General features: G+C 40.7%; 1 protein-coding gene across 2 annotated transcripts in view; it reads left to right on the top strand.

Moving 5' to 3' along the window:
- The window catches only part of USP19 (ubiquitin specific peptidase 19), a 75,378-nt gene that overhangs the window by 36,873 nt on the left and 24,489 nt on the right, over positions 1 to 14,016 (top strand). For both annotated transcript variants that reach the window (XM_033926712.1, XM_033926711.1), the window contains exons 14-20: positions 276 to 386; positions 1,530 to 1,640; positions 2,657 to 2,758; positions 3,194 to 3,334; positions 4,177 to 4,295; positions 5,838 to 5,975; positions 6,469 to 6,788. In XM_033926712.1, coding sequence (XP_033782603.1) covers positions 276 to 386; positions 1,530 to 1,640; positions 2,657 to 2,758; positions 3,194 to 3,334; positions 4,177 to 4,295; positions 5,838 to 5,975; positions 6,469 to 6,788 — 1,042 coding nt within the window. The remainder of the gene's footprint in view (positions 1 to 275; positions 387 to 1,529; positions 1,641 to 2,656; positions 2,759 to 3,193; positions 3,335 to 4,176; positions 4,296 to 5,837; positions 5,976 to 6,468; positions 6,789 to 14,016) is intronic.

Below are 14,016 nucleotides of genomic sequence, written 5' to 3'. Positions count from 1 at the left end.
TTCTAATTATGTGGCATTTGTCAAGCCCTGCTTTAACGTATAGAAGAATGTAACTGATTTTAACTAAATATCTTGGGAAAGAAGAAACTGGCTAACACAGATACACAACATACAATGGCATGATGTTCAGCGTAGTACCCTTTTTTGTTTTGTTTCATTTATTAGAAGTAGCATTGACAAGGAGCTGAAATTCCATGTACAGTTTGTGCTTTTGCATCAGCCTTTCTAATAATCTCTCTCTTATCTGTCTTGTGATTTGGTGGCTCTTGTTTAAGGTGGTAGCAGAGGAGGCCTGGCAACGCCATAAGATGAGAAATGATTCCTTCATTGTAGATTTGTTCCAGGGCCAGTACAAGTCCAAGCTGGTGTGCCCTGTCTGTTCTAAGGTAAGGGAAATGTTGATGGCACTCGCTGATATGAACAGGAACAGACTTACAAACAAGCACGTGTTACATAACAGTCTCTGGATTTGTGAGTTATACTAGTGGTCTTTATATGTTACCCAGATAGGAATACACCTCACCGTCCCGATTTGCACTTTTAAGACTTGCGACTTCGGTTATTAGTGATTTTTAAAAAAACCCAGAACCATCTCTGCCTCCCGGACTTCTATACAACTTACCTGGTGGCCTAGCAGTGAAGCAGGGCCGCAGCGCTCTTCCTATGGGGGTCTTACGAGACTACAGTGGGAACTTACGGCAGCCATTTTTGTGGATGGCTCTGCACAGGGCAGGCGCGTAAGAAGAGCGCTGTTGCCCTGCTTCACTGCTAGGCCACCAGGTAAGTTGTATAGAGTTCTGGGAGGCGGGGGTAGGTCAGAACTTAAAAGGGGTTTTTTTTTTGTTTGTTTTTTTTCAATATTCGCGGGCCAGCACTGCCCCTAACCTCCGCGAATATTGAGGGGGAAGTGTACTCTTCAGATAAATTACAAGAACTCCTACTGTGTGTGATCTCTAAATTAAAATGTATTTTTCTGCTTATAAGCGGATTAATACTCTACTGATATCATCTGTTTATATTGAATTTAAACCTTGGACTGAATTTCTTACTGATCTTTTATTATATATATTCTTGTAATTTATATAAATACATTCACACACACACGAGACAGTTTTTCGACTTGTCTGTGTAAACATTTCCATCTGTTTTCTCTGGCTGTGGAAGGACATGATTCTGGCATCGGTAGGATGCATGTTGAGATGCTGTTAGATTCAGAAAGCGCTGACATATTTCCACACCGTTATAAAGCCACTGTAACTAGAGTAGTTGCTGTGCTTGTGTGTTTAGTCTTTTGTGTAATTGAAGCACCTTGACTGATGTGATACTTAATCCTTGCGTAGATTCAGTGGAGGAATCCCTTGTATCTGATAGAAATACTTTATAAGGAGTTAATGTTTATGTCGTCTGTGGTCAAAATAAAACCATGTTTTCAAAGTTTTCTTCGCAGTGTGCTGCTAATGAAATTGAACGACATTTCACTTGCAAAGGGCATTCCATTTGACAGTCTTCTATGCTTTTCTTGGTTTCAGGTTTCCATAACATTTGATCCCTTCCTGTACTTGCCAGTTCCCCTTCCTCAGAAACAGAAGGTCTTGACAGTCTATTACTTTGCAAAGGAGCCTCACAAGAAGCCTGTTAAGGTGATTGCAAAGGCTTTTGGAAGCGGTAGATTTTCAGTGACTGTCAAGTTTTAGTAAAATTTGTTATACTGCTTATTCAGACTTCTAGGCGGTGTACATAAGATTTTTTTTTTTTTAAAAGGGGGGAAATAAAATACAATAATTGGTACAAAAGTTAGAAGATCCCTTAACAAACGAGAGACAAACTAGACATGCAGATGAACTGAAACAAAAGGGAAGAAGTGAGAAATACATTATTTATAGGAAAGGATGACAAGGGAAATAAGAGGTAGGGGAGCAAAACTGGGAAAGTTAAAATTAAAAAGGTAGCGTCCAGAAAAGGATGGTTATAGATTGAAAGCATCTTTAAACGGAAAGGTTTTTACTTTGAATTTGAAATAAGTTTGTGACGTTTCTTCCCGTAGATCAGGGGTGTCAAATGTCGGTCCTCGAGGGCCGCAATCCAGTCGGGTGTTTTAGGATTTCCCCAATGAATCTGCATGAGATCTATTTTCATGCACTGCTTTCATTGTATGCATATTCATTGGGGAATCCTGAAAACCCGACTGGATTGTGGCCTTCAAGGACCGACATTTGACACCCCTGCCATAGATGATTTGGTGTGGAGTTCCAGAGGGAAGGTGCTGTAACTGGAAAAAATGGTTGTACTTATCATATTGATGTGTCTTAGAGATGGAATTGAGAGCAAGTTTTGGGAGGTAGAGTGGAGGGACCTTTGGGGGGGTGTAGGGAATAAGAAATTTGTTTATGAAATCAGGGAGATTGGCAGCGCGGATTTTAATGTCAGTAATAGGGGATTTTTTAATTCTGTCTCTATCGGAAGCCAGTGAGCTTTAAGTAATGAGTCACATGATCATATTTCCGTGCATTAGCTATAATTTTAATTGAAGTATTTTGTACAATTTGCAAGCGTCTTATTTCCTTTTGGGTTATGCCTTTGTACAGGGCATTGCAATAGTCGAGAAGTGAGAAAAAAAATTTCAGAACTTAGAATCAGTCTTTTGTTTGTTTTCCAGTTTCTTGTGAGTATCAGCAAGGAGAACTCTACTGCAACAGAAGTCCTGGACTCCATCTCCCACAGTGTTCGAGTGAAGGCTGAAAATCTGCGTCTGGCAGAGGTGAGAAGGAAAAGCAGCATGCACCTTGCAGTGATTTGAACTTAGCTTGATAACACTAGTAGCACAGTAATAATCTAATATCCCCAAAAGCAGAGCCGCCACTTGTAGAAGATGTAATAGTGATGTCATTCAGGGCAAAAATCCACATTATGCAGTGAGAATTGATATTTTCAAAATACTCCGCTTGGCCTTGAGCAGCATTGGTGGCGCTACCTTGATGCAAGACATTCAGGGGTAAAACAAAAAAATCTGGCAGCACTATAAAATGCCAGTGTGAATTAAAAAGGAACTCTGATGTCCGTTGTTTTATGTTCTGTCTATTTATTGTAAGTCTTTCAGAGACGGTGAAATGCCTGTTGGACCTGAATGAAACTTCTTATCTGCTAATGAAAAAGCAAGAGCGAAAGGCAAATAAATGTCCCCCTTTTTCTTTAGGTCATTAAAAACAGTTTCCAGCGTGTATTCCTGCCTTCCAATTCTTTGGATACAATCTCTCCTACAAACATCCTCTTTTGTTTTGAGGTGCTATCGACAGAACTGGCAAAGGAGCGGGTCATGGTGCTGCAGGTCCAACAGGTAACATGCCAGGGGATGTCCCTAAATTTGGGGGTTTAGCTGATAGTAGCAAAACAATGAGAAAAGGAGGTATTGAATGGAAATAGCCTAAGAAATTGAAATCCAATGGGATGGGGGTTTCTTTCGCTTTCTTATCAGAAGAGCAATAGGTTTTATTTTGGTTACTGGAAAGACACTGCATCACGTTTTATTATGATAGACTTTTAGTAGTGCTACTCTAATACTTGAAAATCACCTCTATAGTGCTATTTGAGACAACCATATAGGACACGCGAAATTTAAAAATGAAAGTAAATGATAATAAAGAACTTAGTGACTTTACTGAGACGCATATTTTGCATGGGGGAAAATATTTCTTTTAAGATTTGCATGGCTGGATACACAAGTACAGGTATGCATGCCAAGATTGCATGTACTTATACATGCACTGGGGTGTAGACACTCCCAGGTTGGTGATTGGATGGAGCTGGGGTGTAGTTGCAGAGCTAAGAATTTATGCACTGTTAGAGAGAGTTCTAGAACAAAGATCAGTCTTGTAGGGAGTGCTACTTTCTGAGAAGGACCTTCACATTATGCAACTATAATAGTGTTGTGTGTAATGCATCAGTTTCTGATTCTGTGCCAAGGTCTAGTCCCCAAAATCTTTCCAAAGCAAAAAAGACTTTCACCTTTTCAAGTGCACTTAAAATTCCTAAATTTTTCTCACTGTTTTAACGCCCACTAGTTAGTCGCAGATGGTCGTCAGAAAGGAGGAAGAAACGCTATTTCATGGGACGCTATGTGAAATTTCGTTCAGAACTGTGACTCGTAATGTCGGTCTCTCTCTTCCTCCCTTATCTCAGCGTCCTCAGGTTCCAAGCATCCCCATCATCAAATGTGCAGCCTGCCAAAAGAAGCAGCAGTTGGACGAGGAGAAGCTGAAGCGCTGCACCAGATGCTACAGGGTGGGATACTGCAACCAGTGAGTTCTCCTCCTTGCTCCTTGGGTGTTTGTACTTATTGCAGTAGAGCCGGGGTGTCAAAGTCCCTCCTCGAGGGCTGCAATCCAGTCGGGTTTTCAGGATTTCCCCAATGAATATGCACGAGATCTATTAGTATACAATGAAGGCAATGCATGCAAATAGATCTCATGCATATTCATTGGGGAAATGCTGAAAACCTGACTGGATTGCGGCCCTCGAGGAGGGACTTTGACACCCCTGCAGTAGAGGATATGGGTAAACCTGCAGCCTTTCTCTGGAACGTCTTCAAGGGCTGGAATTTTATTTATTTAAAAACTTCTACCCCGCTTAAACCCTAGCGGTTCACAAGATACAGGTTTTAGAAACAATACAATGAATATTTTTTTTAAAAACTCTCCAGCAGTATTATTAAAGTGAGCAGCCTTCGAGAAAAGGCCTCTATAAATAGTCCTTTTTAACACCTTTCTAAATCTCTGAATGTCAGAGAGCATCCTAAGTGACCCTGCCAGATTATTCCATTGAGATTTAAGGATGGGATGGAGGATTATGTGGCACTGCATCAATCCAGAATGAGGACCTGAAATAACATATATGTTATACGAGGTTCTATGCACTGAGCTTGTGGCCTCCTTGTTTATTTATTAATTGGGAAAGTTGATATGATAGGTTGGAATGCTCTATGACCAGCTTAAATAAGACATCAGTTTTATTTGTTACTTAGACATTTAAAGATAGTGACACTATATGTGCAAAGACAGTGATTTGAATAATTTATCATCCCCAAAAAACACCCTTTTTCTGATGATGTGATTTTTGTGGGTTGGATATTTGATGAAGTGATCTGTGTTGTTCGTAAGATTATTCCATAATAGCACCCCTGCCACTGAGATTACTCAAGCTCTCATTTTTGCATAATGTACGCTTCTCATCCCTTCACTAACTACCCTTAATGACCCCTCTGACCTCAGGGCTCAACCTGGTTGATATACTTCCAGCACATGAGTCAGATACCAGGGGATAGATATGAAAGTGTATCAACCAAAGAACTTTATAAACAATCCAATATTTCACTGGTAACCAATGAAGTTGTTTCAATAAAGGTGAGAGATGATCAACTCTGCATTTTGAACAACTTGTTCCTTTATGTCCTCACACTTCAACAGCTTCCTTTGCTGAATTTGCTGTTGATTTTTAGGCTTTCCCAGATACTTCACATGGTATGACGTTTGCAGACAGACACGTGCTACAAAGAAATAAGTCAATTAAATGATTGAAAAAGATGCAGAAAATCATGTAAATTACAGAGTAGTCCAGACAATATAGAATTTGTGGTTGTATTGGGTCCGTGTTTATTCTTATCGAATTGTGTTCATCTCTTAGAAAATATGTTCGTTTTTCATTTAAGCCGCCTCATCTCATGCCACACGTAATCCTTGTTTAGAATAGACTTGAGGCCTAATATTTAGCCGGCGGCAATCTTTGCTGGCATTAAACGCGGGGAGAGGTTCATTTCTTCTTTGTTACTCCTTGCTGTATTGTAGAGTCTGTCAGAAAACACACTGGCCAGATCACAAGTCCTTATGTCGCCCTGAAAATATTGGTTATCCGTTCCTCATCAGTGTCCCAGAGTCTCGTCTGACTTATTCCCGCCTCACACAGCTCCTAGAAGGTTATGCAAGGTGAGTGTAATCAGTATTTTTAGAAAAAGTGGTGAGCTAAATTCAAATCTAGGATGTTCAAGGCAAGTTGCATTCAGGTACAGTAGGTACAATTTTCCTGTCACAGGAAACTTACAATCTAGGTAGGTATCTCAAACAATGGAGGATTGAGTGACTTGCCCAAGCCCATACAGAGAGGCAGTGGGATTTGAACCTGACTTCCTTGGTTCTCAGATCACTCTGCTCTAAACATTAGACTATTCCTCCATTCCAGATAGGAGAGCCAGATGCTTCATTTTTGTTTTGGAGTAGATATGTACTGACTAGTTCAATTGTACTCTCATGTATTCGGCTTGCGAGCTATATCATATCTTCCATAACCCCTGTCAGTTTTTACTTGAATTCAAAATCCATGCTCCAGTTTTCCAGCAGTGGAATAAGAGAGAGCATTAGTTGTTTTCATGAAATACTCTTAACACCTTGTTTCTCTTTTTTTATTCTTCTGTTTGGGAAGGTTCTCCGTGAGTGTATTCCAACCCCCATTCCAGCCAGGCAGGATGTCCCCAGAACAGGCTTCTCGACCTTTGAGCCCCGTGATTACAGAAGCTGGAGACAAAGACGGAGAGTTCCATCCCTTGCAGGCCCCCCAGTTGTCTCCTGCTACTGAACTGCATCCAGAATCGGGGGATTATGGTCCAGTGCTAAGCAAGACCCACATGGAAAGAAACTTCATGCTGAGTTCCGATTCAGGATTCTCAGAAAACACTACGGAATCGATAGGCGACTTGGGTTGTGAAAAGGAGACATCGTATGAAAAGGCTGTGAAACCAGAAGGTGAGCATTCCACTATTATGTTTAGATGAAAATAATAAGAATCCTAGACCCTTAAAGTGAGATATAATCCCTCCAGGAAAACTTACAGGATGGTTTGGGGGGTGTTTTTCTGTGTTCTCCATGCTTTTCATATATAAATAACTTTGTTGAGTTTTTGCAACACGGTAAAACATGTCAAAGGGGTGCAGAACATCGGGTGATATACATTGAAACAGACTATGGCAGATGCACATCGCATGGAAAACTTGGGTTCAAGCAAAAATGTGTTAAGCACTAGAGTATAATTGCATTTGTTTGGGTTATTCATTTTTCTTTTGGCTGTACTTGTTGGGTTTTTCCATTTTTATCTTTTTTTAGTCTCTTAGAGGGAAATTCAATAAACACCACCTAAACTTAGGCACCCTTCCGCCACCGGAAACGCCGTTTGAAATGGCAATTAACGTTAAATTTAAAGCGCCCAACGCTAGTGCTGGAAATGGCGTTGGACGTGATTTGCAGCAAGACAGGCACCGGAAACGTATGCCTTGGAAACCCTGGCCTACATTTCCTGGAAGCGTGATTCTCTAAATGGCGCCGTGGCGTGATTGATACACAATTGGTGGCCGCTGATATTGGTGCTGCTTAGAGAATCCAGGACTTTTTGTCAACTTGGGACTTTTATTGGGGGGAGGAGTGGATGCTGGCTAGGACTTGGAATTATTTTTAGTCTTGACCAAATGTGTTCTTACCTCATCCTCTTGTCTCATATCTCCTCCTCCCTTTAGCCTGTTTTTTTTCTGGTTTCTATTCCCATCCTTCTTTAAACCTTTCTTCCACTACCATCTGCCTTTCTTTGAATCTGTTTTATAAGGTACCAGGAGCTCCTTTTAGCCCAGGACCCTGCAGATATTGTCTTTTTTCTTCTGGCTCTAAACTTACCTCACTAACTGGTTGTTTCCTTCCATCCTATCAGTGTGATGGCGGCAATCCCATTAACAGCCAGTGATGCTCTCTTCTAGTCCACCTCAACACAGCTGCTTCACCCAACCTAGATAATTTGTGCTCAAGAACTTGCTATACCTGATCACAAAAAATATATCTGGTCTCTCTGTTTTCCTTTCCTTTTTCAATATCAGAGACTTACTTGACCTCCATATTTATCCTTGCACCTAAGGTTTCTCTCTGCAAAGAGTGGACAAATTCTTTGGCTTGGGAGCTGCATCTGGAGCCATGACTGGCTGTGGGGTCTGTTGTCTGAAGAAGAGGGGGTGCTAAATCTCAGCCCTAGTGGAAGTGTTAGGGCTAAGCATTGGGTGTAATGTTTAACGTGAGGCATCACAGATTGACACAGGCACTGTATCCTGCCTTTCACTTCAAGACAATGAGTTGGGTAGAAATGAGGAAGGATGGGCCCAAACTGGAAGATTAGAACAGATGAGGAGAATGGAGGGGATTTTGGATTCCTTAGTGTCCTCACCAGGCTAGACCACAACCTGTGGCCTGACCCAGATGGAGAAAGAGGGGGGGGGAGTCCTTTCTGCTTCACCTGGCAAACATACCATGTCTCTAGATGGACCATACAGCTCCTGCACTGATTACTGATCAGCTTCTGAGGAGCAGATGGGGTACCTAACAGAAAGGACATAACAGCAAATGTAATTTGTTCCTGAGCAAGGACGATGTTCAGGGGAGACCCAATTCTTCCCATCCCTGCCCCTCCAAAGCACCTTTTTAATGCTTTTTTTTTTTTTTACTTTTCCTTTGACATCATCATTGGATCCCTTTCCTGTTTAATGCCACCTCATCTCTCCGCATGTTCTACCCTCTTGGGTTTCTCTTTCTCTTCTCTCTCCTTTTTTCTGTAATCGGAAAGTGAGGGAAAACCTTTAGTACATTTGCTCCCGAAATCTTAATTGGCAAATTCTTGACCTCTGGTTAAGCTTTCTTGGATAACACATTTTTGCTACTCTGGAATGTTAATCTTGTTGTAGAGCTTTGTGTTTCCTGCATGCTTTCCTGTTAGCTTGTGTCCAGCATCTCATTTGAAAATATTAACAGAACTGGACACATTGTTGCATTTCACTGACCACCACCCTTCGGTATTCAGCCATTTTCTACCCTATCGGGGCCTAGCCCTTGGCTTCTGACCTTGGTTGAAGCCTCTGTGTGAAACTGGGTTAGTGAACTTAACTAAAGATGATATGCGTAGATTTCAGTGTTTCCCCTGATTTGACTGACTGGTTAATGGAGCTACCATGACCACTAGAACTCCTGATGTCCTGTGAGGCCCTTTTCCATGTTCATTTTCATTGTGCCAGCATCCTGGATTGGGATTTACTCCTCTCAAGCTTATGCTCTGGACTCTTCCTCGGTGACTGTTGCACAGTATGTCTGTCTTTTCCTTTCCTTGTGCTGTCCACACATTTGCTCCATCACATCTGTCTTATGGTCTTACCTGCACACATTCTCATTTTACAAACATATCTAAGATGGAAGAAAAAAAACCACCTTAAAATCTTTGCCTTATTTGGCTCCCTTCTCTGCATGCGTCAGCCTTTCAAAGATTTTCCATGTTCCTCTGTAGACTTACCAGGGAAATGCAACCACATCCTGTGTCATCATCCCTTTTACCTTAAGAGAGTTCACCTTTATAGTCATTTGTCTGACTGTTGCTAAGCTTGGGAGAAGTTAATTTCTTCTTTGTTGCTCCTTGCTGTATTGTAAGATCTGTCAGAAAACACAGTGGCCAGATCACAAGTCCTCCTATCATCTTGTTCTATTCTCTTGCTTTTATTGATTTGTTGCTTTTCCAGTATCTCCCTTTAGTTTGGACTGTTTTACCTCTCATCTTCTTTATTACCTCCCCAAGGCACCTTCTTTTCTTTTATAACTTGGGAATCCCAAAATCCAAATCTCTTCACAATTGCGAGACCACCTCCTTCTCCTCTGGCTTCATTCTTAATTTAAATCTCATTGGCTAATGATCATGGGCCTCAGCTTGACACTAATAATCCTTTAGCAATTCCAATGTTATGCTGTCGCATGTTGGTTTCTTGAGAGTCTGTTGTCTTGATGGTTCTAGTTCTTTTGTAGCTGGGATGCCCCAGCCAGCATTTAGCAAATTAAATTTCACACCATCATTTTTCCTTTGTTGCAGTCCGTCTTCAACTAAATCTGTCCATGTTGAAGACTTAATGGATCAACTGATGTAAATGAATGTTTCATCTCCTTATTTTAGGATAACCCTATGGCCCAAGTTGCATGCGTTGTTTTCACAAACTGATCAGTGGTGATACTTGGCAATTAACACCTAATAATTGACGTTACATGCACACTTTTATAGAATATGCCCGATCTGTGCACAGCTTAGGCGCGGGTGTGCGCACAGTTTGAGAGAGACTGGCCTAAATGTTAGTTACGTGTATGGATGCGAAGCATGATTCTATATATGGCAAGTGCTTTTTGGAGAATCGCATTAAGCACTGTTCTGGACAGCACAGTTTTTGGGGGGTTTTTAGGTGCCATATATAGAATTTGGGGTTATATGTTTAAATTGTTTAAAAAGTATACAGTGTTCTCCCGCAAATTCACGGTTTCACTCATTCACGGAATTCTACAACCCCCCCTCTTCCTGTACTAAAGTCGGGCTACACCAATCAGGAGCGGCGTGTCAAAGCAGCTCCTGATTGGTGTAGCCAAACTTTAGTACAGGAAGAGGCGGTCGGAGCATACTGCGAGTGATTTACTTCATTCGGCGCTCCAGCTGCCCTCTCCTGCCTCCCCAGGCGAAAAACCGTATTCGCAGGGGTTCCTGGAACGGTATCCCCGCAAATTTCAGGGGAGTACTGTACTTCATTTAGGTCCAGATACTCTATAGGGCACAGATATCGGTGGCTGCCTAAAGAGAGAATCACACCTCCGCAAAAGATATAGAGAATTGCGCCCTTTCTAGAATATCCCCCAGTAAGCTGCCATTAACCGATTTATTTGAAGAGATTATAGTTTGCATCAATGTTCAGCTTTGCCTTTGTCATGAGGGTTCTCAGGGATGAGATGTTTATTGTCAGACTGGTAGCATTAGGTCATATAATATCCCCCTCCTAGACAGCCTGGAAGTGAAGCAGATATTATGTAAGTATTGTGCAGAATATTCTGCAGTATTTGTGTCCTTTTAATTGACATTCAGGTTACTCCATTTACTTAGGAAATTGAGTTCTTTTTAATATGTCTGGTTGAACTGGTTGTGCTGGCTGGTAATAGCTTAGCTAATACTGTAAATGTTTCTTAAGCCAATAAGGCAATGGCATTAGTTCTCAGTGAATATTTGGTTCATCCTTTTTGGCCTTTGGGTGATGTGGCATGATGAGGACATTTCATTGTTGCAGTCTTTTTAACGTTCTTAAAAGGCATTCATTGGGGCTGATTACTGCCTCAAACTGTTGATTTGATTTAATTAAAGCAGAGTTTATATACCGCTAAATCATCACACTGACTTCAAAGTGGTTTAGAAGAAAACAAATAAAAACTAGACTTATACAATAGCCAAAGATCTAATCAGGTACTTTAAGTAATTTCCCTCTCTGTCCCAATGGACTTACAATCCAACTGCAGTACCTATGAAAAGGAATGAGCAAACAATTATCACCATACATAACAAACATAGATGAAGAATAATCAATAATTGAATGAAAAACTGCAAGAGAAAAGTATTTAACAAAATAGCTAAGTTTTGTTTTTTTAATTTATTTATTCAATTTATAGATATACAATTCAAGTATATATATATAAAGAAAAAAGAGAGATTTACACACAATTAAACAGGAAATACAATCAAAGGATTTAAAAAAATCCATATGAAGTCAACAATTTCTCTCTCTAAAAAAATTCCACATTATGGGAAAAGCAATTCATATTCCATCATGGGATCTGATAGATATCAAGGTAATATACAAAAACAACGATATCAATAATGCGGTGTTACATCTTCTACTATATTTAGGACTACGTCCGCGTGGAGGTACTGGGAGGGGTTACTCCTTTCCCCTCTAGGAAAAACCGTAACTGAGGAGGGTCAAAAAAAAAATATGAATGTTGATCCAGAAGGATCAAACATTTACAGGGATATCTAAGCTGAAATTTACAAATAGCTAAATTTTAAGTAGCTTTCTAAAGGTGAGATAATTAAGTTGTGGAGGGGACAATCAGTTGGAGGATGATGTTAATCCTCGATGAGGTCAAGTTGGGAGGTGGAGAACATATTGACCATCTGTTCTGGCGAGTTGGCATTTAGAGCATGGTGCATTATGCGGGATTCGAGCATTTACAGGTAGCCAATGAAGCCTGCAATAGTACTCAAAGATGTGCTCATATTTCCTTAAACCAAAGATCAACCTGATAACTTGGACATGGGCTGAATAAGCCACGGCAGTCTGGTGAATAAAACCATATAGGCAAGTACGAGGACCAAGGTGTAAATACGGGTCGAGTTTCTCTCTCACCAGTAAATGAAATACTGTCCTAGATATGAAGTATTTGCAGCCCTTGTGTTTTGCCCCTTTTGGGGTACTAAATACTTATGATAGATGCAACTGCATTGGCTTCCGGTTGAAGCACGGATTAAATTTAAGTTTGGCTATATTTGCTTTAAGGCACTAACAGGTTTAATCCCGGAGTATCTTATGGAATTTTTCATTATTACAAACTCCAAACGTTCTAGGAAATCTCATTCATTCATTATTATCGTTTCCTTATACAAAAGGATGTAACTAGAAGAAATTCTAGGAGTTTCTACTGTCCTTTCAGGCAGCTTCATGGATTCACATATTCACATTTTAAAATTTGTATCAACAGTTTCGATCTTTTTACAGAATCCTTTGGAAGTTAGACAGTGGTTGCTAATTCGTTTGTATTATTCATCTCTGTGAACCGCATAGAACGTAACGATATTTGCGGTATACAAGTGAGTTTTTATGTTATTTTTCTGTACCACAACTGAGCATAAACTGTTGTTATCCAGCCTGAGTAGTAAATATTTATTTTCAGATCCAGCAGACCTCGTACTCGCAGGCATTAATTTGCCACTGGGGTGGTGTATTCATCATTGGTCCTTAACGGGGTATCTGAGTTCTTATCATTAAATGATTTGTGCATATCAGATGTAATAGGAAAAAGGAGCACTTGACTTGCTTTGCCCGACAGTAGCGTAACCGTTTCTTATCACTGTTTCCTCAGGGGCAGTGCTGCTTCGTCCAAGCTCATTTTTAGATCCTAGCCCGGTCCTTGAGGACTGGAATTGCCTACCACTGTCCTAGCACAATCAACAACCATCTGTTGATTCTTCTCTTGTGAAGATATTGCCTTCCGCGCTCGCGATGTCCGAGTCCTGCTCTGATATGACTCGGCTGCTATTTACTCTTTAATAAGTGACATGTCTTGAGCACAAAGGCTGCCGTCGGGGTACCAAATACTTATGAGAGACATGCCAATTTATTTTTCAACATTATGTATTCAATTTTCTATACCGGAGCTCAGAACGGTTTACATGCATTTATTCAGGTACGCAAGCATTTTTCCTTGTCTGTCCTGGCGGGCTCACAATCTATCTAACGTACCTGGGGCGATGGGGGGATTAAGTGACTTGCCCAGGGTCACAAGGAGCAGCGGGGGTTTGAACCCACAACCTCAGGGTGCGGAGGCTGTAGCTTTAAGCACTGCGCCACACTCTGCCCTAGGGCTTTCATTTTAAGTACAGATTGCAAGTGCTATTTTGGGAACATGTTTATTTATGGTTCCAGTGATATTTATGATGCACACTTTGCCAGTCACGAGGTTGTTTTCACTCGGTGTCATTAAATTGCAATCCCCTGGTTGGAAACACAAAGTGTGTTGCACTAAAGCAGTGGTTCTCGGCATATGCGAGAGAAACGTTCATTAGATATATTTGGCCTATGGACAAAGTTGGTATGCAGATGTTAGTTATTCTGAAAGAGAACAAAATAGAGAATTTGTTCAATTTGTGTATCTGCGTCTGTACTTCCAGTGAACTAATATCTGCATTCCTACTTGGATTTTATGCAACAGTGTGTCTGCATTCACTATTTATTTATTTATTTATTCCAGTTTTAAATCCCGTTGTACCCAGGAGCTCAGAATGGGTCACATTAGTACATTCACAGTGTTTGGGGTACAGGGGGTACATTCTATATTGTAGGGTGGAAACAATACAATCATAACGTGCATCTTTATGAAT

This window comes from Geotrypetes seraphini, chromosome 17 (genome assembly GCF_902459505.1).
Source record: "Geotrypetes seraphini chromosome 17, aGeoSer1.1, whole genome shotgun sequence".
In the NCBI taxonomy this organism is placed as follows: domain Eukaryota; kingdom Metazoa; phylum Chordata; class Amphibia; order Gymnophiona; family Dermophiidae; genus Geotrypetes; species Geotrypetes seraphini.
This window is presented reverse-complemented; position numbering and strand designations above follow the sequence as displayed.